Source organism: Gymnoscopelus braueri (genome assembly GCF_963280865.1).
Source record: "Gymnoscopelus braueri genome assembly, chromosome: 16".
NCBI lineage: Eukaryota > Metazoa > Chordata > Actinopteri > Myctophiformes > Myctophidae > Gymnoscopelus > Gymnoscopelus braueri.
The window spans coordinates 924,403-947,200 of record NC_137616.1 but is presented as its reverse complement, the minus strand read 5'-3'; the positions used below and the strand labels follow the sequence as shown (position 1 = coordinate 947,200).

The window sequence follows — 22,798 nt, the reverse complement described above, 5'->3', positions numbered from 1 at the left end:
AAAAAAAAAAGTAAACACAAAATAACTTTACATTATATATTATGTATTTAATGATTTGTAGAGTGATTTATTTTGTTATACATTTATTTTTGTTAGTTTATTTATCAGGCGTACGCTTTTTTTTTGTCTTAAAACATAATAATCAATACGACTCTTATTTTGAAGGCCGGAACCGGAAACGGTATTGGTACGAGTTGACAGCAGATCCCGCTCAGAACGGAACCGTTGTGTTGTTGTTGTGTTGTCTCTCAGTTCATCCACAGCACACTGTGTGCAGCAGGGTTTATTATAGTCATTCTAGATCTGTATACAGTGTTGCTGTATAGTTGTTGTGATGTCGGACAAGGAGGCAGAAGAAGCCACAGTGTCTCTGGTGGAGGTGTTGGAGGAGGATGAGGAGCTGGAGGAGGAAGCTTCTGCTGTTTTAGGAGGATCAGACTACGACAGATGCTCCTATCCACAGGTAACAATATCCACCATAACCCCTATCTAACATACAGAGAGATGCTCCTATCCACAGGTAACAATATCCACCATAACACATACATCTAACATACAGAGAGATGCTCCTATCCACAGGTAACAATATCCACCATAACACCTACATCTAACATACAGAGAGATGCTCCTATCCACAGGTAACAATATATACCATACCATTGTGGCAGCGGTGGCCTAGTGGTTAGAGGGGCGGCCTTGATACCGGAAGGTCCCTAGTTCGATTCCCCAATTCATCACATCAATCATGAATCACCGCTGAATAGCCCTTGAGCAAGGCTTCCATGCAGGGTCTGGCTGTAAATAAGTTTCGCACTTAGTCCAACACCCTGGGTAAACAACAAACTTTGCTTTGCATCTAACCTAGAGATGCTCATATCCATAGGTAACAATATCCACCATAACACCTAGTACAAAGAACTAGGTAACTATCCACAGGTAACAATATATACCATAACACCTAACCTAAAGAGAGATGCTCCTATCCACAGGTAACAATATCCACCATAACACCTAGTATAACATCTAATATAAAGACAGATGCTCCTATCCACAGGTAACAATATCCACCATAACACCTACATCTAACATACAGAGAGATGCTCCTATCCACAGGTAACAATATCCACCATAACACCTACATCTAACATACAGAGAGATGCTCCTATCCACAGGTAACAATATACACCATAACACCTACATCTAACATACAGAGAGATGCTCCTATCCACAGGTAACAATATCTACCATAACACCTAGTATAACATCTAACATACAGAGATATGCTCCTATCCACAGGTAACAATATACCATAACACCTAGTAAAACATCTAACATACAGATAGATGCTCCTATCCACAGGTAACAACATCTACCATAACACCTAGAATAATATCTAACATTAAGAGAGATGCTCCTATCCACAGGTAACAATGTCTACCATAACATCCAACATAACACCCAACAATACATAACAAGAGATGCTCCTACCCACATATAAACCCTTACATCTACATCTAACATGGAATAACTAACATCACCTATAACATCTACCAAACATCTAACCTCTAATACACTGGTTGCCAAACCTTTTAGCCCAGACCCAAAACAGAAATTTGGTTTTGGTCTCCCTGGGACCAAAACTAGTGAAAATAGCAGATCTACAAGCTCACAACGCATCCGTGTTGTGAACCCTTGGTCTTTTTCCTTTTGGGACAATTGAATCTCACTTATTTGTATGACAATTAATCGTCAAGTACATTTGATTGATTGATTGAACATTTTATTAGGCAAAAGAATGTAAAACAACACAGTTACATTTATAATGCTTTTGTCTAAAAGGTCCGGCCAAAAAAGTCCTTGCGGGCTTGTTTCCGTTGGGGTCCTTGAATTAATTTCATAGACATATATAGTAGCAACCAAACAGTTCAAAAATCAACATAAGAATACAGAGGAAAAAATATATACCACTATGTACAAAAAAGGCATGAGAAAATAAAAAATTATATACAAAAAAAGCATTAGAAAATAAAAAAAATATGTACAAAAAAAGGGGAGGGGGGGGGTCGTCTGTCTACAGGGAAACTGGTACTAGCTCCTCTTTAGGCCTCCAGAAAGATGAGTTTTTAGGGCTGTTTTGAATGGGCCCAGCGAACTGCATTTTTTGAGGGATGGGGTTAGACTATTCCATTCCTTGGTGGCTGTGCTATAGAAGGAGAATTTGCCCATGTTTGTTTTATGGGTGGGTGGTACCAGATTGTTGTTTACGCTCCCTCTAGTTTTGTGACTGTGGGTGTCACTAACTTTTTCGAGGTAATTATACAGATATGCGGGTATAGGGGGCATTTCGGGCAAATCTGCATTTACAATTTTGAAGACAAGTCCCATTTTTAGTTGTTTAACCCTGTCTTCCACCCTGAGCCAGCCTAGGCTGGAAAAGTGAGTGGGAGAGAGGTGGGTCATGGGCCCCAGTCCGAGAAGTAGTCGAATCAGTTTGTTTTGGGAGGTTTGAAGCTTAGTCTTCAGTGACACTGAGGTGTTGGAGTACCAAGAGGAGCTAGCATAGTCAAAAAGGGGCTGAATCAGGGCCCCTGAGAGGGTCCTGAGTGCCTGAGGGTTGACAAAAGAGGAAACTCTGCCCATAAATCTGGTTCTCTGGTTTACTCCTTTGACCACCTTTGTTGCCATGCTTTCACCTGTCAGGTATTTGTCAAGAATACATCCCAAATAGGTAATCTCTTCTTTGCTAGTGATGATTGTGTCATCGACTTTGACCTTTGACTTTGACAATTTCATGGTCGTGACAACCATAAGGGCTCCAAGGAAAGCAGGTTGGAGGAAACCGCTGATCCAGAAGTGTATTTTCCATTTTTTAGGTCCTGGCAAATATCTAATAATAAATAGATGAATCTTCAAAGCTTGAAATGCTGCAATAACTCTTGACAACGTGTGTGTGTGTGTGTGTGTGTGTGTGTGTGTGTGTGTGTGTGTGTGTGTGTGTGTGTGTGTGTGTGTGTGTGTGTGTGTGTGTGTGTGTGTGTGTGTGTGTGTGTGTGTGTGTGTGTGTGTGTGTGTGTGTGTGTGTGTGTGTGTGTGTGTGTGTGTGTGTGTGTGTGTGTGTGTGTGTGTGTGTGTGTGCAGGGCTATGTGAAGCGACAGGCCCTGTATGCCTGTAACACGTGCACGCCCGCGCACGTTGAACCAGCCGGCATCTGTCTGGCCTGCTCTTATAAATGTCACGAAGGTCACGACCTCTTTGAACTCTACACTAAAAGGTGATTATTATTATTGCTGTTGTTGTAAATTACAATTATTTCAAACGTTTCCTTATGAACGATTATTTAAGAGAATAGTGAAAATAGCAGGTCTACAAGCTCACAGTGCATTGTTATGCGTTGCGTTGTGAGCTTGTAGATCGGTTAATCAGACCAATCAATTTAGTCGATTATAAAAAATCTATTCTAATTATTTTGTGTCGATACATTCATATATACGGAAAAAATACTTCTCGATTATTCGATGAACCTACATGAGCAAGATTAAGTGGGTTATCTAAATCTCGGTTTTAACCCATTAAGACCGGGATCGCATCTGTGTCATTTTCAGATTTCTTTGGCTATTAAAAAAATAGCAGATTTAGCAGCTTGTAGATCTGCTATTTTAGAAAAAAAATGATATTTTTTCAAATCTTTGCATATATATATTTTTACATTTTTAACTAAAATCTTTGCTTCTGGGGGGTCCCTGGAACAACATATTTTGAGATGGGGGTCTGCGGCCAAATAAATATAATATCATTTTGGGGGTCCTTGGCATGAAAAAGTTTTCCGAACCACTGATATTATGGCAACATGAGTTTTCTTTTTAAACTGTTAGGATTTAGACATTTGTAGAATCCCCCAGAAGCAAAGATTTGAGTAACAAATGTTCGCTTTAAAAATATATATGTATTGAAAGATTTGCCCAAATTTTCACGATTTTTCAAAAATAGCAGATCTACAAGCTCATAGCGCGCATGGCGAGTGCCGCGCTATGAGCTTGTAGATCTGCTATTTTTGAATAGCCAACGTATAAAATAATGGTTTAAGTGGTTACACAGATGCGTTCCCGGTTGTAATGGGTTAATATATTTCGGGTGAATTGCCCAGCCCTATGTTGTTGTTATTACTATGGTCATCACTGTTGTTGTAATTGTCGTGTGTTTGTTTGATAGAAACTTCCGTTGTGACTGTGGGAACAGCAGGTTCACTGATCTGGAGTGTAAATTATATTCAGTGAGTAAACACACACACACACACACACACACACACACACACACACACACATACACACACATACACATACACATACACACTTACACTTACACTTACACGCACACACACACACAGATGTACAGTATTTGTAATTAATGGTGTGTGTTTTTCAGGAGAAGCAGCAGCTGAACGGTGCTAATAAATACAGTCACAACTTCTGTGGATTGTACTGTACCTGCAAGAGACCTTACCCTGACCCAGAGGACCCGGTACTTATTATTAGTATTATTATTATTATTATTATTATTAGTAGTAGTAGTAGTAGTAATGATGACCAGATAAACCATTTTAACCGAAAATATATCGGAAGCGATATTTAGAAAAAATAACCCAATTACCAAATAATCAAGAAGCTTTTTTTTTTTTTTTTTTTTACAAATAAAAATAAATAATTATAATCCATACACAATGAGTATATATAGATGGACGTAATCGTAGCATTAGTTAGTAATTAGCATTAAATAGCATTTACCATAACTTGTATATTAGTTTATAGTAGTTTAGACTAGGCAGGATTTCAGAAAATTTGCTTATTTAAAGTGCTGAAGGCAAATCGTGTTAATTTATGACACACATGATTTTTAGGGGTATTAAGGTGTGCTGAATCCAAATCTGCTGTGTGTCAAGCTCAAAAATGGCCGCTAAGCCCTCAAAATAGACCATTTAAAGATCACACAATGAAGATGATGAGTACACACACAATGAGTGCACAAAAAAAAGAATGGAGAAAGACGACTCTGATGAAGGCAGAATAGTTGTGTCATTGAAACAGCATGGTGTGTTTCAAGATGGTGGAGACACATTGACAAACATGATCAACAAGGATGTAGTCACATCTGAGATTCAGGAATCTCTGCTTAATGCAGAAGAACTTGGACAAGCACAAATGAAAGTCTTTGTCGAGAAACGTCTATGTGAGCCTCCAGATAGTGACCAGCACCTGGCTCTGAAATCACCTATTCGAAAGAATAAGGCCAAGACATTTGCCTCTTTATACGAAGTTGTGCAACTTTCCAAGGGCAAGCAAAACACTATCAAAGTGGATAGGATCATTCTACAAAGGCTCATTACAGCTTACAGAGCAGGGCGCCAGGTAAACCTTGAAAACATCCCTACACATGAACTCATGACCATCCCACTATCTTTGGCGACAACTAATGGTAGTCTACATTTCACAAACAAATCTGTGCTAATAAACATGACAGAACATGTCCAAACCCCTGCAAAAGTTACACTTGATGATTCCAGCTGCCTGCTCATTGATGGCCAAGCACTCGTGATGGCACTAGGAAAGCAACCTGGCATTAGAACATTTGGTGAATATGCCAACATGTTTGCTGAAGCTGTTTTTAAAATGGGAGAAAACTGCCAGAGGATTGATGTAGTCTTTGACAGGTATCAAGAGCTAACGATCAAAGCAGGCACAAGGATTAAACGCAAGCAGCGCCACCGACCAATACGTCGTAAAATAGAGAACGAGTCCGTTCCTCTTCCACCAGACTGGTCTAGCTTCATGGCACTTGAGGAAAATAAAGCAGACCTTGCTCTATTGCTTTCAAACCATCTGATTAAACACAGCCCAAATAATCTAACCATCATTGTATCAGGGGGGTTTGCCGAAGTGACCACTGTCAAGTCATCGGATCCAGATCTTGAAGTCTCTCTTCCAGTACATGAAATTCGCATGTTGCTTTCTGCTGATCAAGTTGACACACTACTTGCCTTCCATGCTGTCACTGGCTGTGACAGCGTGTCTCAGTTCAGTGGCCACAGTAAGAAAACAGCCTGGCAGGTGTTCCAGCAACATCACACAGATCTCATTGGGCTTGGAAAAGGCCCTCTCACAGTAGACATAGCGAGGTCAACAGAGAAATTCATCTGTAAGATATACGGTGTGCCTGAAGTTGATACATGCAATGAAGCAAGAGTCAAGTTGTTTTGTATAGGTCGTGCACAAGAGACTCTGCCACCAACCTCAGATGCAGCAAAGTTTCACATCATGCGTTCCCACTATCAAGCTCTTGTCTGGAACCAAGCTCACTTGCCACATCCTGATCTTCCTCCAGTGACCGAAATGGGATGGATGCACCTGAATGGTCAGTTGGTGCCACGGCTGCTTTCTCTGCCACCTATGCCAAAAGCATGCAGGGAGATCACGTCATGCAGTTGCACAAAGGGATGTCTCAGCCAATGCTGTGGCTGCAGGAAAGTACGTATGGAGTGCATTGAAGCGTGTACAGTAATTGCAAGAAACTTGGCAACACCTGCCAGAACACTGAGGATGACTGGGACTAAGTCCATGTGTCTGCTGCCTGCAAATACAAGTCAGAAACACAAATTAAGGCAATTATACATCTTAAAGCAAATATTCATTAACAACCCCAAAAAAAAAAAAAAAAAAAATGCATTACCAAAGAGGCCAATTTTCACAATATAAATTATATAAAAGTGGTTCCTTCACAATTGATCTTATATCAGAATATTTCATTGTATTCCCCATATATGTAAACATAAAAAAGCACATTTCAGTCTATTTTATACCTTGTTTAATCAAACATATAGTGTTTTATTATGTTTCAGCATAGTGGTGGCCGCCATCTTTGAATGGTCCATTTTGAGGGCTTAGCGGCCATTTTTGAGCTTGACACACAGCAGATTTGGATTCAGCACACCTTAATACCCCTAAAAAACATCTGTGTCATAAATTAACACGATTTGCCTTCGGGGTTAAGATTTTTGGAAAACTGACCTAGTCTAGTTCTAGTATCAGTATATATATATATTTTTTTTAAAGATATTTTTTGGGCCTTTTTCTGCCTTTATTGATATTGATAGATTGAGAGAGATGGGGGGGTGAAACACAGCAAAGGTCGTCGGGATCTGAAGTCGAACTCGCGACATGCTGTCAAGCTGGATTACCAGCATTATGTGGTATGCGCCTGGACCGCTAGGCCAGCGGGCGCCCCTTAGTATCAGTAATATTAACCATAACTTGTGCATGTGTTTCTCAGGTGGAAGATGAAATGATACAGTGCATCATCTGTGAGGACTGGTTTCACGGCCGGGTAATGCAACACCTCTACACAACTATCACAATATAGACCTTTAGGTTTTTGTTTGAACAAAAATATCCCTTCCAGAAGTTTGTGAACCCCTGTACTGTAGAATTACACAATACACACTGAACAGCTGCTGATGTTTCTGCAGTGCTCCAGTGCCCTCTGCTGGCCATCCTACACTTAGCAGGAGCAAATCGGTGACATTACACTAGTACTTCGGTTGTCAAAGTGGGGAGGTTCCAGAGGGTCCCCCTAAATGACCTCATATACTATCAGAATCAGTTTAACCACATTAATCCCTATATACATTGGCTATTTGAAAATACAAGCTGAGCTGCTATTTAAAAAAATAACATGAAGCCATACCTTTTACACAATGGATTTAGTATTGAATGAACAATTCCTTGACTAGTACACACTTTTGTCCACTGTGTCTGTCCCCAGAAATGGTGAAATGTCGGTGACAAGTTATGTCTAAGCCCTTTGGAATTCTATTGTCCCGGGTACGATAACTTGTGGTGGACGATAATTAATGATGTTATTGTGTTATCGCAGATTATGTTACGCTAACTATGCATACATAAATCTGATCCCAGTGTGTTTGAGTCACCTTCTACTGTAGGCTGTTGTCTGCTGCACTGCTAGAGTGTCATTCTGTTGTGTTATAGAGACCCGTGGTTCCCAAATCTTTCCGTCCGCAATCCCCCCAAAAAATAATAATTATTATTATTATAATAATAATTTTAGTATAAAACACTTCCGTCCTTGCCACACTTTCTTCGGTTCAGCAAGGCCCCTCCGAAGCCGAAAACAAAGTTTGGCGTCATTTGGCGTATGCTGCAGCGTCCAAAAAGACCAATTGTCTTAAAAAACAGATTTAGAATAGAGGTGCCACGATACTAGAATTCATTTCAGCACCCGGGCAGGTCATTCCTGTATATTATTTAGTAGAGTGGGCCTCAAACATTTAGTATTTGGCCGCGGACCCCCATCCGCGGACCCCCATCTCAAATATTTAGTTCCAGGGACCCCCAGAAGCAAAGATTTGAGTTACAAATGTTCACTTAAAAATATATATATTCAAAGGTTTACAAAAAAAATCAAGATTTTTTAAAAATAGCAGAACTACAAGCTCACGGCACTCGGTGCCGCGCTATGAGCTTGTAGATCTGCTATTTTTCAATAGCCAACGCATAAAAGGTTAAAATCACTGTGATGCTATATTAGCACATTTTGCTGGGGACCCCCTGGAACCCCCCCAAGGACCCCACTTTGAGAACCAATGACTTACATACTGTGTGTGTGTGTGTGTGTGTGTGTGTGTGTGTGTGTGTGTGTGTGTGTGTGTGTGTGTGTGTGTGTGTGTGTGTGTGTGTGTGTGTGTGTGTGTGTGTGTGTGTGTGTGTGTGTGTGTGTGTGTGTGTGTGTGTGTGTGTTTTTTTAGCACCTGGGCTGTACGGCTCCTGACTCAGTGGAGACTCAGGAGATGATCTGTGAGATCTGTATGAACCAGCACTCCTTCCTGTGGAAGTACACTGCTCACATCAAAGGTACCAAATTCACCTGCTGCTCATCATCACTACACACACACACACACACACACACACACACACACACACACACACGCACACGCGCACACACTCAAAAAAGTCCTGGGGACTTGTTTCCATTGTGGTCCTATGCATTCAATTCAACATAGCATAACAATTATCACAATAATACATGTCATCAACAAATACAAACACTATATGTACAAAATTACATTTACCTCCCCTTGTGGTTTTTAGCTGGCCAATTTAGAAACAAACCAGTGTTACACATCCTTTAATCCATTAAGACCGGGGAAAGCAATTGTGTCATTTTAGATTTCTTTGGCTATTCAAAAATAGCAGATCTACAAGCTCATAGCGTGGCACCGAGTGCCGTGCTATGAGCTTGTATATCTGCTATTTTTGAAAGATTGTGAAAATGTGTGCAAATCTTTGAATATATATATTTTTAAAGCGAACATTTGTAACTCAAATCTTTGCTTCTGGGGGATTCTACAAATGTCTTCTAAATCCTAACAGTTCTTTGTTTAAAAAACGTACGTTGCTATATTCAGTGGTTCTCAAACCTTTTCATGTCAAAAACCCCCAAAATGATATGCATTTGGCCGTGGACCCCCATCTCAAAATAATTTGTTTCAGGGACCCCCAAAAGCACAGATTTGATAAAAAAAAGTGTTTGCTTTAAAAACATATATTTTCAAAGATTTTCATACATTTAAAAAAAATAGCAGATCTACAAGTTCATGAGCTAAGAACTTATATAACGTATATCTGCTTAAAGGAGTAGTTCACCCCCAAAAAATACGTATTTTCTATCAATTACACACCCCATGAAGCATGCTAATAAAGATGCTAATGTATCCGGTAGGAGACACTAGGAGTCTCTTTGTGTCTCCTACCGGATAGACCGCCCCTTATCAAATTATTGTCTCAGGAATGCTACAAAAACAAAAAAATCTCCATGAATTCAAGGCTTCATGGGGTGTGTAATTGATAGAAAATAAGTCATGTTTTGGGTGAACTACTCCTTTAAGTACCAGATACTAGTGTCGTGTCACTCACTTTGGAGAAGTAGTTCGACAGGTATGAGGGTTTAGAAGTACTCAGATATTTTGCTTAAGTAAAAGTAGCAATACCACAATATAAAAACACTCGGTTACAAGTAAAAGGCCTGTGTTCAAAATGCTACTTGAGTAAAAGTACAAAAGTATTGGTATCAAAATATACTTAAAGTACTAAAATGTTTGAAAATAGCCGATCTACAAGCTCACAACGCGTTGCGAGCTGGTAGATATGCTATTTTCAAAAAGCCTATGCATAAAATAGGGCTGAAGTGGTTAATGTATGTTTTATAACGTAATAATTTATATCGGCAAAGTAACTAGTAACTAAAGTTTTCAAATAATTGTAGTGGAGTAAAAGTATAATATGTGCCTCTGAGATGTAGTGGAAAAGTACTGGAAATTGGAAATACTCCAGTAAAGTAAAATCACACCCTGTGTGAAGTGGGCGGTGTCTTGCTAGCTAATCACAATACTGAATGGAGTCAACCAATCATGTACAAAAAATAAATACATTTATTGAAACACTCTTTATGATGGAAGAAACCATAACTTAAAAAAAACAAATTTATGTTTTTTTTAAGTTATGGTTTCTTATATAGGGCCATTTTTGGCCAATCACAGCGCAGGATTTGTTGTACAAATATCCAAACCTCACTTATAGGGGCGGTTTCACCGCCCAAAAATACCTCAAAATTGTACTTTAGTACAGTACTTGAGTAAATGTGCTTAGTTACTTTACACCACTGGGGTTTAGAATGACTGTTGTGCCTGTCTGGACAGGGTGTTCAGCTGCCGGATCAGAGAACGGAGAGAGGGAGGTGAAGACAGAGGAGGAGGAGAAGAAGAGCGGAGTGGAGGAGGCGAAGAAAGAGGGGGAGCGAGGCGAGGAGGAGGTGAAGAAAGAGAAGGAAGTGAAGAAAGAGGAGGAGAAGAGAGGAGTGGAGGAGGCCTCGACTAGCCTGCACAACACAGCTCAGGAAACCGTAAGTCCCACCATACACGCACACGCACAAGCACACACGCTAGGGCTGGTAAATTAATATTTGAATTTCGAATGTTCCTCGAATATGGGGAAAATATGTATATTCGAATATGAAAATTGTAATGTTTATTTGACAGGGACAATGCAAAAAACAAATGTATCAAGTTATAAAAACAAACAAAATATATGTTTTATTGGATCCGAGCACTTGATACATAGTTTTTTGTATTGTCCCTGTCAAATAAACATAAAAAAACTATATATATATGAATATCTGCCAATTTTTAAGACCAATATTCGAATATAATTTCTGAGGAAAGTTACCAGCCCTAACACACACACACACACTGCAAAATCCGTCATGGTGAGCATGGGCTGGATCAGGGGTTCCAAAACAATGGTGTAAATATCTTTATTTTTATTTTTTTAAAACGTTTAAACGTTTAAAAAAAAACGCCGATGGACAGCGACAGGCCAGCATGCTGTGAACTGGCAACATTACAAATCTCAACAAATACAAATTTCAGTGTAATTTTAAGATTTCTTTGGCTATTAAAAAAATAGCAGCAAGCTCAATAGCGCGGCACCGAGTGTCGAGCTATGATCTGCAATTATTTTTTTATTCAGGGAAATTTGTGCTAATCTTGGAATATTTATATATATTTTTTAAAGCGAACATTTTTAACTCAAATCTTTGCCTCTGGGGGTCCCTGAAACTAAATGTTTTGAGATGGGGATCCTCAGCCAAATATTTTTTTATTGGGGGGGCCCTTTTTGACATATAAAAAGTTTGGGAACCACTGATATTATAGCAACATACGTTTTTCAGAAAACTGTTAGGATTTAGAAGACATTTGTAGAATCCCCCAGAAGCAGTTACAAATGTTATAAAAATAAAAATATATATATATAAATTCAAAGATTTGCACGATAAAAAAAAAGATCTACAACTCATTGCGTGGCACTCGGTCCCGCCCATGACAGAGGGACATATAATCAAATAAAATGCAGACTGGCTTCGCAGACCCCCTAGTGCAGTGGCAATCATTTGGAATTATTTTGGTGCGGGTCCCGAGATGATTAGCTTAATGTCCAACATTGTTTTCTCACTCAACAGTAAACAAACCAACATACAGCATGAGTGTATACAGGGTATCTGCTCACAACGCCTCGCAGTGCGAGGCGTTGTGAGCTTGTAGTTCGGCTATTTTCACAATATTTACTGTATCTGTGGAACTGAGTCAAACTAAATTTAATGCCTACAATTCCAAGTGCGTGTCTGGGGGGTGCCCAGTTCAAATGTGATTATTTCAAGGGGTCGCGGCATGAAAAGTTCGGGAACCTTGACAACCCTCAACCCTCGCCCTAGTGAATGGTCGGGGTCCGCGGACCCCAGGTTGGGCCCCCAGGGCTAAAACAGAAAGCGGGCCAGTATAGTGCCACCATGAGGCCAACTTCAAAACATTGGGGTGGGGTGACTTCCTAGGACAGGGGCCGGCAACCCTAGATGTTGAAAGAGCCATTTTGGACCAAAAAAATAAATACAAAATCTGTCTGGACTCTGGGACTCTCGGGAAGGTAACATGGGCATATTAGCCTATCAAGTGTACATTAATCAAAAAATGACTAATTACAAATACATGTAAATGACCATTCAAATCCCTGCAGCAGGTTCAGTTTAAAGCATGCTATTTGGTGGTTTAAGTTTAACTTCCATTACAATATTATGCCATGTTTTGTTGAATGGACGAAATCATAGAAAATAATACAATAAAGAAATCAGCTTTTTCATTTTGTCTTTTTTATTTTTGGGATTCTGTTACTATCAAAACACAAAATGGAACATTTGTGAATTGGAGAAAAAATACTTTAAGTTGTAAAGTGCTATTAGTGGAGCAGATTGCTGAAACGATCTTTCACTTGGTGATACAAGCACCAAATTTGGCACACAAGTGCTTCAGAACCTACTTTCTCAGAAAAGTATCCACTTGAAAAAAACAAAATGGCCGCCATTTGAAGTGGTTTTAAACAGTGTTTGAACTATATTTTGATTGAATAATCCTATTTTGATGGTCTATACATCGAAATGTACGTTTTTGAGTATGATATATCCAATTCTGCATTTAGAAAATCTAAATTATTGGATATTATGATGATACAAATGCTGTGCTGTGCTGTGCTGTGCTGTGCTGTGCTGTGCTGTACTGCACTATACTGTACTATACTGTACTGTGCTGTACTGTACGGCACTGTACGGCACTGTATTATACTGTACTGCGCTGTACTGTATGGCACTGTACTGGACTGGACTGGACTGGACTGGACTGGATTATACTGGACTGTACTGTACTGTACTGTATTGGACTGTAGTACTGTACTGGACTGTACTGTATTATGCTGGACTGGACGGACTGGACTGGACTGTGCTGCACTTGGGTCATATGGAACCAAACCGTAACAGTTTGGTTCTTCTTTTAGTCCTCAGGCACACAACTGTGTACACTTAAGCATGAAGTGATAGCATTTGCATCGTCCTCGGGATTCTGTCTTTTAGACACATTCTGTCAACTGCTCACAAGTCTGAACAATAGGTGGAAGGATTGTCCAGAGAACTTGCCAAACCTCTCCATCTTTTTGCCAGCCACAGTTGGCAGGGCTTTCAGTTTGCATTTTGCACACTGTTGCCTGACATGCAATTGACACTATTGAGTTCTTCCAGTTAGAATACATTCATTTTGATTTTTGGATCATTAATACATTTCTGTTCATTCAAGTTCTACTTCAAAAACATTTATTTTGCATTTGATGAGGCGGCCATCTTGAAAACTGGCGGCCATCTTGGAGTTTCAGCTGGATAACGTACTTTTCTTAAATAGTATATCCTGGACATCATTTGTGCCAAATTTGGTGCTTGTATCACCAAGTGAAAGATTCTGATGGAATATTGATTTAATATGCCCCACTATATGCAGGCCCACTGTAATTTCAGTCCTCCCCATGTTAGTGCAAATGAATAAAATAAAACACGGCCTGCTTTTGAGAATAAATAGAACATTATCAGTTTAACAAAAAGTTTAAGCAAAATAAAATTAAAATAGGCCAGTTTAAGTTCGATTTTGACTCGATTCGATTTCAGTGTGTGGTAATCCTCCTCTCTTTTTCCCCTCTCAGCCACAGACACGCACCGTAGGCTACAGCAATCCTCGGACCTGAGCAATAAAACACAATGATATCCGCTAAGCGTCATTCCAATCACTGATAAAATCACTTGATAAAACAGCTACTTAGTTACTAAATATGCGCCTATGAAAGGATTGTGTTCTTACCCGTTTAATGTGATTTCTTTTGCGGAGCTTGTCTTGTCTATCTGCTATTTTTGAACATTTTGTGTGAATGTGAGAACTACTGATTTAGGAGGAATTTGTAGAATCTGCCTCAGGTTACTGGGTTAAGCAAAAGCAGGTAAATTGGTGGACTTGTTTGGTTGTGTCTTCCAGAGCGACCATGACGAGGTTCCGTCTAAACGAGCTCGTCAGGAGGTGGCGTGCAGGCTGAAGGAGCTGCAGCTCATTGGTCGGAAAACCAGCCAATCGGGAGCCGTGTTCTGGCCGTCCGCCTGGCGCTCCAAACTCTGCTCCTGCACTTCCTGTCAGGTAAGATGGTGGAATTTGTAATTTCTACAACTTTTCATGTTTTTCCACCTGACCGTGGCAATATATTACTTGTAGTCTAAATCTGTGGTTCTTTTCTTTTTTTTAATTATTCATAGAATGATTTTTCTGAAATTCTTCTGAAAAATGTTTTCTTTATAGAGTTTCTGAAAATGTTTGGCAATATGTTTTTAATATATATTTTTGGAAATGTATAAAAAATAACTAAACAGAAAACAAAAATGTATATTGGGAAGTCATAGTCTTCATCATAACGTATGTGTGTACTAACCTGCATGTTGCTATGCAGGAGTTGTACTCTACCAGTGGAGTCAGTTTCCTATTGGATGAGTCGGACACTGTGCTGGCCTATGAGAACAAAGGAAAGAGCGACGACCAGAGCGGCCACGACCCTCTGATGTCAGCCCTGGACAACCTGAACAGAGTCCAACAGCTGGAGATTATACATGGTACTAATTAACATTAACATAACACTAATAAAACACACACATATATGAATATATGGTAATTGCCGGTTTTGACCGTTTCTTTTATGACCGAAAAATATAATTCCCTCCGGATATCCTGACAGATAAAAAAACATGACAATTTATTATTATCACTTACTGTGTAAAAACGCTCTGCACGGCGACTCGCTCGCCTAAGCTCGCTCGCCGGTGCCTCTTGTGGCGTTTTACACACACACACACACACACACACACACACACACACACACACACACACACACACACACACACACACACACACACACACACACACACACACACACACATACATATATATATTCCATAACTCAGTTGTAACGAGCGGTTATTTGAGTGACCTCTGGCATCAACAAGGCATTTTCGGCCATTTGTGTATGAAAGTTCCAGTAGAGGAATACTCAGACCAGCCCCCGTTTGGCACCAACAACCATGTCATGTTCAAAGTCACTTTAAATCAACCTTTCTCCCCCATTCTGATGCTCTGTTTGAACTGCAGCAGATCGTCTTGACCAATGACCTGCAGCAGATCGTCTTGACCAATCACCATGTCTACAGGCCTAAATGCATTGAGTTGCTGCCACATATATGATAGGATAATTGCATTAACGTGCAGTTGTAGAGGTGTGTCTAATAAAATGGCCGGTGTTTATACGTATCACAGAAATATTACCATTTTCCCTGTATATTGTTTGGGAATGTAAAGCTAAATTATGGGGATATATGGTGTGCATACGCTCAAACTCAAACTTTTTCATGTCAAGGACCCCCAAAATGATATGTATTTGGCCGCGGACCCCCATCTCAAAATGTTTAGTTCCAGGGACCCCCAGAACAGAAGCAATGATTTTAGTTACAAATGTTCGCTTAAAAAAAAATATATATATTCAAGGTGGGGTTGGCGAAAGGGCCTACTCTGTGTGGAGTTTGCATGTTCTCCCCGTGTCTCCTAGGGTAGTTAATACCCTCACAAATGTAGTAATCCTGGTCACTATACTGCCTACCCCATGACAGGGCGCCTGATGGAGGGGAAGGGAACTGGTTGGAATAACGTGTTCCTTCCACGCGCTACGTCCAACCAGGGAAACTCCCCCTGTCAGGTGTCAAGAAGGTCAGTTGGCTCTCATGCATTGAAGGAGGCATGAGCTCGGCCCTGGGCTCCCTAGGCTGGTGGGGGGATTGTAGTGCCCAGGATCACTTAGAAAATTGGCACCGGGTGAAAAAAGGGTAACAAAATCGTGGGATCATTTATTTATATATATATATATATATATATTCAAAGATTTGCACACATTTCATGATTTTTCAAAAATAGCAGATCTACAAGCTCATAGCGCGACACTTGGTGCCGCGCTATGAGCTTGTAGATCTGCTATTTTTGAAAAGCCAAAGTATAAAATATGGTTAAAGTCACATGATTGTGACTCTATATTAACATTTTTTCTGGGGACCCCCTGGTACCTCCCCAAGGACCCCTGGGGGTCCCCGGACCCCACTTTGAGAACCAATGCACTACATTCTTTGCCGTTAGTGCGTGCATAATATTCGTATTGGACAGTTCTACTATTAATAGTATTTTGTTTTGACAGGATACAACGATATGAAGACTGAGTTGAAGGATTTCCTCCAGACATTTGCAGCAGAAGGGAAGGTCAGTGATTGTTATTATCATTATTTTAGTTTTAGTTTGTGTCATTAGTACACAAAATAATAGCTGCCGGTTTGCAGTAGGCAGCCATTGGACCTACTTCAGCTTAAAGCATGAGTCTTCAAACAGGGGGTTTCAATAAAAATAAAAACTAGAAAATGTGCTCCTCGGAGCACAAGTCTCCGCCAGCAGACTATAGCAATTATATTATCATAGCAATAACTAATGAGATAGTTGAGATGTTTAAAAAAAGATAGGATGAAAAAAAGAGATCCAAAATTTTTTGAAGATTGAGGACACACACACGCACGGACGGGTGATTTGGACTAGAAGATACTGTTCCAATCAAGACTGATTGATCCTGTCTTACCTCGCTTCAAAAACGTAAACGGCTTTTTGAAGTGACACACCTTTTTATTATAGGATCGTATTTCGTCATGCGTCCCTCTAGCCAATCAGAGACATTGATGTCAACATATTGACACGTATTAAGAGTTCGGCTTTGTTGTGGGATCATTTCAACTAGTCCTCTTCTACGTTACAATTGTAGATGAGTATGCTTTCTTAGCTTTGGCCTTCTGCGCCTTTGCTTGACCAATGTTAGGTGTTCTCAGAGGGAAACACACACGCACAGACGGGTGACTTGGACTTACTGAAGGTACTGTTCCAATCAAGTCTGATTGATCCTGTTTTACCTCACTTCAAAAAGTAGGGGCTTTTTGAAGTGACACACCTATTTATAGAATTTTATTTCGTCACGCGTCCCTCTAGCCAATCAGAGGCATTGGTGTCAACAAATTGACACGTGTCACGTGGAGCTTGCCCAATGTTAGCTTGGCTAACAATGTTTGCTCACACAAAGCGAAAACATATTCTCCACCTTCGGCGGAGACAATAAACAGAAAAAGTTGAAATATGTAAATACAAGATGTCTGCTCAACAGCAACGATATGCAAAAGTCAGTTTCCATCATAGACTGTACACAAATATGGACAAAGGGAGCGTGATGTCACCCATTGGTTTCTAGAGACCTGTTTAGAAGCCTCTAGTTCGGCGTAAAATGGCTGCGAGTGCAACCACAACCAGTGTGCTATTGGTGTGAAGGGGAGCGAGGGGTGGATCTGCACTCAGTAGAACCCAATCACAAGCCCCGAAAGCATACCCTGCTTAATCAAAATTCTAAATTTTACTTAAGTACAGTACCCGAAAGCATACCCTGCTTAATCAAAATTCTAATGTTTACTTAAGTACAGTACTTGAGTAAATGTACTTAGTTACTTTACACCACTGCGTTACTGCCCAACACCGCTGTCATCTGACTATCCTGTCTCTGATAGGTCGTGACTCCTGATGACATCAGACAGTTCTTTGAGCAGCAGCAGAGTCGAAAACGAAGCCGCGCGAACCCAGGACAGTTCTACTGCAGCTGAACACCTGGACCGCTGCACTTCAGGAGCCAGTTGCACCACTTCACACTAAGTTCAAACTTAGCCTAGTTATAGCTTAAAATGTAAGCTATAACTAGGCTAAGTTTGAACTTAGTGTGAGCTGGTGCAACTGGCTCCTGGACACTTGGACTGCATCTGAACACCTGGACAGTTGTACTTGCAGCATCCAGCTGCCTCTCTCTCTCTGTCACATCTGTCTGTCGATGCAGTTTGGGATATTTCAGTGATTCTCAACCCTTTTTGAACCCCAAGTTTGATATCTCTGCTGTTTGGCCGGAACCAGCTAAATCCAAAATGGTAATTGTTCAGGAAATGAAAAACAAAATATCATTTTTTCTGAAAATGAAGAAAACCTTATATTTTTTAAAACAAAGCAATACTGCCTCATCAAACTTGGTATTGTGACTTTATATATTATCAGATACTTGCATGTGTCATTATATTATCACCACTTTACCCAAATCCAGCTCAAGTGGAGTTAGGAGTTTTGTCCAAACACAAATCCAGCGCAAGTGGAGTTAGGAGGTTTTGTCCATCATTGATAAGAACAGCTGGCAATGGATCTCAAAGCTCACAACACATCACAACGCATTGTGAGCTTGGAGATCAGCTATTTATGGTGAGCGCCATCCTCATATACTAAGTATAGATCAAGCTGAATTCTGTACTTAAACAACTTTTATTTTAACATGCATTGTAAACAACCATGGATCTAACTGTTACCACTGTTGTTCTTCTACAGTTGAGTGCAACAAACAATTCTGCCTCAATACTCAATCATGTATTTAACAAAAGCAATCATGGCACACCAACAATAAATAAATGGCATATAAATACGAAATACATTCATGAAAAATAGAATCTGTAGCCTATCAAATCTGTAGCCTACTGCACTAACAATAACAACCACAGTTGAATTTACCTATCATATACCTATCAACATTTTATTACGTGTTGCGTGTGTGTGGTGGGTGTTTCTTAGTGCTTTAGATTGTCATAAAAGCTGTGAAAGTCTTTTGGCATGATCTCCTTGAGCTCTTGGAGATGTTTGAAACAAACTCCTGCACACACTCATTCTCTGTCCATTAACATTTAAAAAGAAAACACGAGCAGATGACCTTTGTGAAGACACCCTTCTCCTCTTTACTGGGGTGACATCTATCAAACCTTGCACATACATTCTCTTCTCTTCCCAGTTTATGTTCTCCCAAAAGCATTGAAAAATCTTCTCCCTGTCTGCCTCATACAGAGCAGAGCTTCTCTGAGAGCCTGAGAGGAGGGGGGAGTTGTTTGTTTTTGACAGACAGTTTGAGGGTCCAATGGAGTTAGGAGTTTTCATCAGAGGCGCTTTTTAATACTTTCATATGTTATTATTAAAAAAATTACACAGATGTAGAGGGGGTTCAATAGCGTTGATTTATGAAAAAAATAATAATAATGAAAATGGAGTTAGCTGGTCCCGGCTGGACATCGACGATATACACTAGCCCGCAGACCCCCATTTTGATACCTTTTTTTTCATCTCTGGGACCCCAATGTGCACTGTAAAATCATCAGTGTTGATTAAAGGAATACTTCAGCCATTTTCAAACCATCTTCATATAATTGTTTCTCACCAATGCTCTTTGTAAGATGGCACCATTTCTGTCTACTCACTCTGTGTCTCATTGGTGGGGCTGTGGACAGTTCAGAAACCTGCCTACCAGTGACATCATCAGTAGGCAGGTTTGGTAATATCAAACAACATTTTTATTATTGTTTTTATGAACCCATTAAGACCGGGAACGCATCTCTGTCATTTTTTTAGATTTCTTTGGGCTATTCAAAAATAGCAGATATACAAGCTTATAGCGCGGCACAGAGGGCCGTGCTATGAGCTTGCAGATCTGCTATTTTTGAAAAATCTTGAAAATATTGTGCAAATCTTTGAATATATATTTAAAAAAAAAAAAATGTTTTTGTATGTATCTGGCCATGGACCCCCATCTCAAAATATTTGGTTCCAGGGACCCCCAGAAGTTGTAAAATAGTTAAAAATGTTTGCTTTAAAAAATACATATTCAAAGATTTGCACACATTTTCCACGATTTTTCAAAAAAATAGCTAAAGAAATCTTAAAAATCACACAGATGCGTTCCCGGTCTTAATGAGCTAAAAGTAAGAGCAATGTCTTCTGTTTCTATACTCTTACATTAATTAAGAATTAAATGAAAGGTTGAATAATAGTTTGAAAAGACCAAACCTGCCTACCGATGACGTCCCTGGTAGGCAGGTTTCTGATCTGTCCACAGTCCACCAATGAGACATGAGAGTGAGTAGACAGAAATGGTGCCATCTTATAATGCGCATTAATGAGGACCAATTATATGAAGATGGGTTGAAAATGGCCTAAGTGGTCCTTTAACTCTCGGTTCCATTTGTACCCTCTCAGAGTTACAGACCTGTAAGGGTCCATTTGGACCCCTGACGGGTCCCCAGACCAGACGTTGAGAACGGGCATTATATTTCGTCACTGCAGATGTTTCCACATCTATCTGATTGTGGATTCTAGTTGTATGAAACCAAGCTTCAGTCATTTCTGTTGTTAGCATCACGTTGTATGTCCCTATCAAATGTAGTCTAGATCATATTCTAAAGCGTTGTATTTGTGCATGGAGTTGAGTGGATTGTACCTTTTATGGAACAGTAGAAACAAATTGAGTTCAAAGGGGTAGTTCACCCAACAAATGACTGTTTTATTCAATCAATGACTCACCCCATGAAGTCTTGAATTCATGGAGATTTCCTTTTGTTTCTGTCGCATTCCTGATTCAATATTTAATTGAAGTAAATAGGAGGCCAATCTTAACAAGAGCAATACTATATTTAAAACAATCACTTAAGCAGGACAGTATAGTTCTTACTGGATTACACTGTGATTGTTGGATTTTTTTTTTTTTAAAGAAAATGATATACATAGATTTGCCTTGGCCTCCTGTTTTCTTCAATTCATCAAATAGTGGAATATTGGATCAGGAATGTATTAAAAAAAAAAAAAATCGCCATGAATTCAAGGCTTCATTTGGTGAGTAGTTGATAGAAAAAGTATTTTTGAGGGGGTGAACTACCCCTTTAACCATGACGTTTGGGAGTCATTGTCCTGTATATACTCCATCCTTTGTACACTTTCACAAATAAAACCATGAATAATGTTGAGTAACTTCACTAGTACAGTATTATGTTTACAGCTCTGACACAAAGGTGTGACTTTTAATCACTACTGACTTTCAGACAGTGGTGGAAGAATAAACTATACGGCAGGGGTGATGCAACTTTGATGATGGAGAGGGCCACTATATGTCCACACTCACTCCAGAGGGCCACATTGCATGTACTGTCTCTCCGTATTTAAACTTTTTTTTAGCCATTCTGTTACACACAAGTAGCAAAAATAGCAGATCTACAAGCTCAAAAACGAGTTTTGAGCTTGTAGATCTGCTATTTTTGCCATCTTTGAATTGGAATCTAGATTTTTTCTTTTTGCTATTTTTGAATTGGAATCTGCATTTAGTTATACTTATGTTAACTTTATGAACTTAAATACAAATACATTGGACATAAAAATAATAGAATTTTAATACTAGTCATTACGCTACTAATACAGACTGAAGTAATTAAAGCGGGTCATGTTTGCATGTTTGGAATTGTATAACAGCTGAAATCAATAATATCTAAGTATTCCGATATTAACCTGCGGGCCACATTAAGTGAAGGTGGGGGCCGCCAGTTGCCCATGTACAGTAGTATGCTATAGGGGATGCAGTGTTGAACGGGGAACAACACCAGCATCCATCGCTGCCCGCAGTGTGTTTCTCAACGACCACCATGCAGCAGGTAACCTTCGGAGATAGCTAGATTATATAACGTTAGTCCTAATATATTTGTATTTATTATCATGGTGCAAGCGTTACCGTCACATTCACTGCGTTTAGCCCATTAAGACCGGGAAGGGAACGCAGATCTGTGTCATTTTAAGATGTCTTTGGCTATTAAAAAATAATAACTTTATTTGTATAGCACCTTTCATACAAAATTGCAACCCAAAGTGCTTCACATTAAGATAATAAAATAGCAGAATGAACTGAAACATAACTAAACAGTGTAGTTAAACTAAAGATCAAGTCAACGTAGGGCAGAATTATACACATTAATCAAAGTAGAAATAGCAATAAAATAAATAATAAAAAGTAATAGAAATAGTAGAAAACAAAACGTGAACACAAGATGAATTTAGATAAATGCCATTAAAAAGATAGGCGTCAGGTAGCTACTTTCACCATTTGTCCTAATGTTAGCTGCTCACTCATTGTCAGACCGGGATTACACGTCGTGATTATTTAGGCAGAGAAAATCTCAGTATAGGGTTATCTTAAAGTTTGATTTGAACTTTAAGTAATGTCGCCCAACGTTTTTTACGCGCACACACAGTGAGACGAGATCCTATGGCCTCTTTAGCCTCATATCATTTTAAAGACGTGAGTAATAACTGTGAGCATTGGATAGAGTAGAGACACAAAAAAAACTTATATCAGACTGTTTTAACCA

General features: G+C 39.6%; 1 protein-coding gene across 1 annotated transcript; it reads left to right on the top strand.

Moving 5' to 3' along the window:
* Positions 1–264: 264 nt before the first annotated feature.
* LOC308103724 (putative E3 ubiquitin-protein ligase UBR7) lies at positions 265–21,150 on the top strand. Its single transcript, XM_080453856.1, has 11 exons — positions 265–463; positions 3,139–3,272; positions 4,211–4,271; positions 4,424–4,519; positions 7,322–7,375; positions 8,814–8,919; positions 10,764–10,966; positions 14,463–14,618; positions 14,926–15,085; positions 16,708–16,769; positions 18,104–21,150. The coding sequence occupies exons 1-11, from the start codon at positions 335–337 to the stop codon at positions 18,194–18,196; spliced, it is 1,254 nt and encodes a 417-aa protein (XP_080309982.1). The 5' UTR covers positions 265–334; the 3' UTR covers positions 18,197–21,150.
* Positions 21,151–22,798: the final 1,648 nt, after the last annotated feature.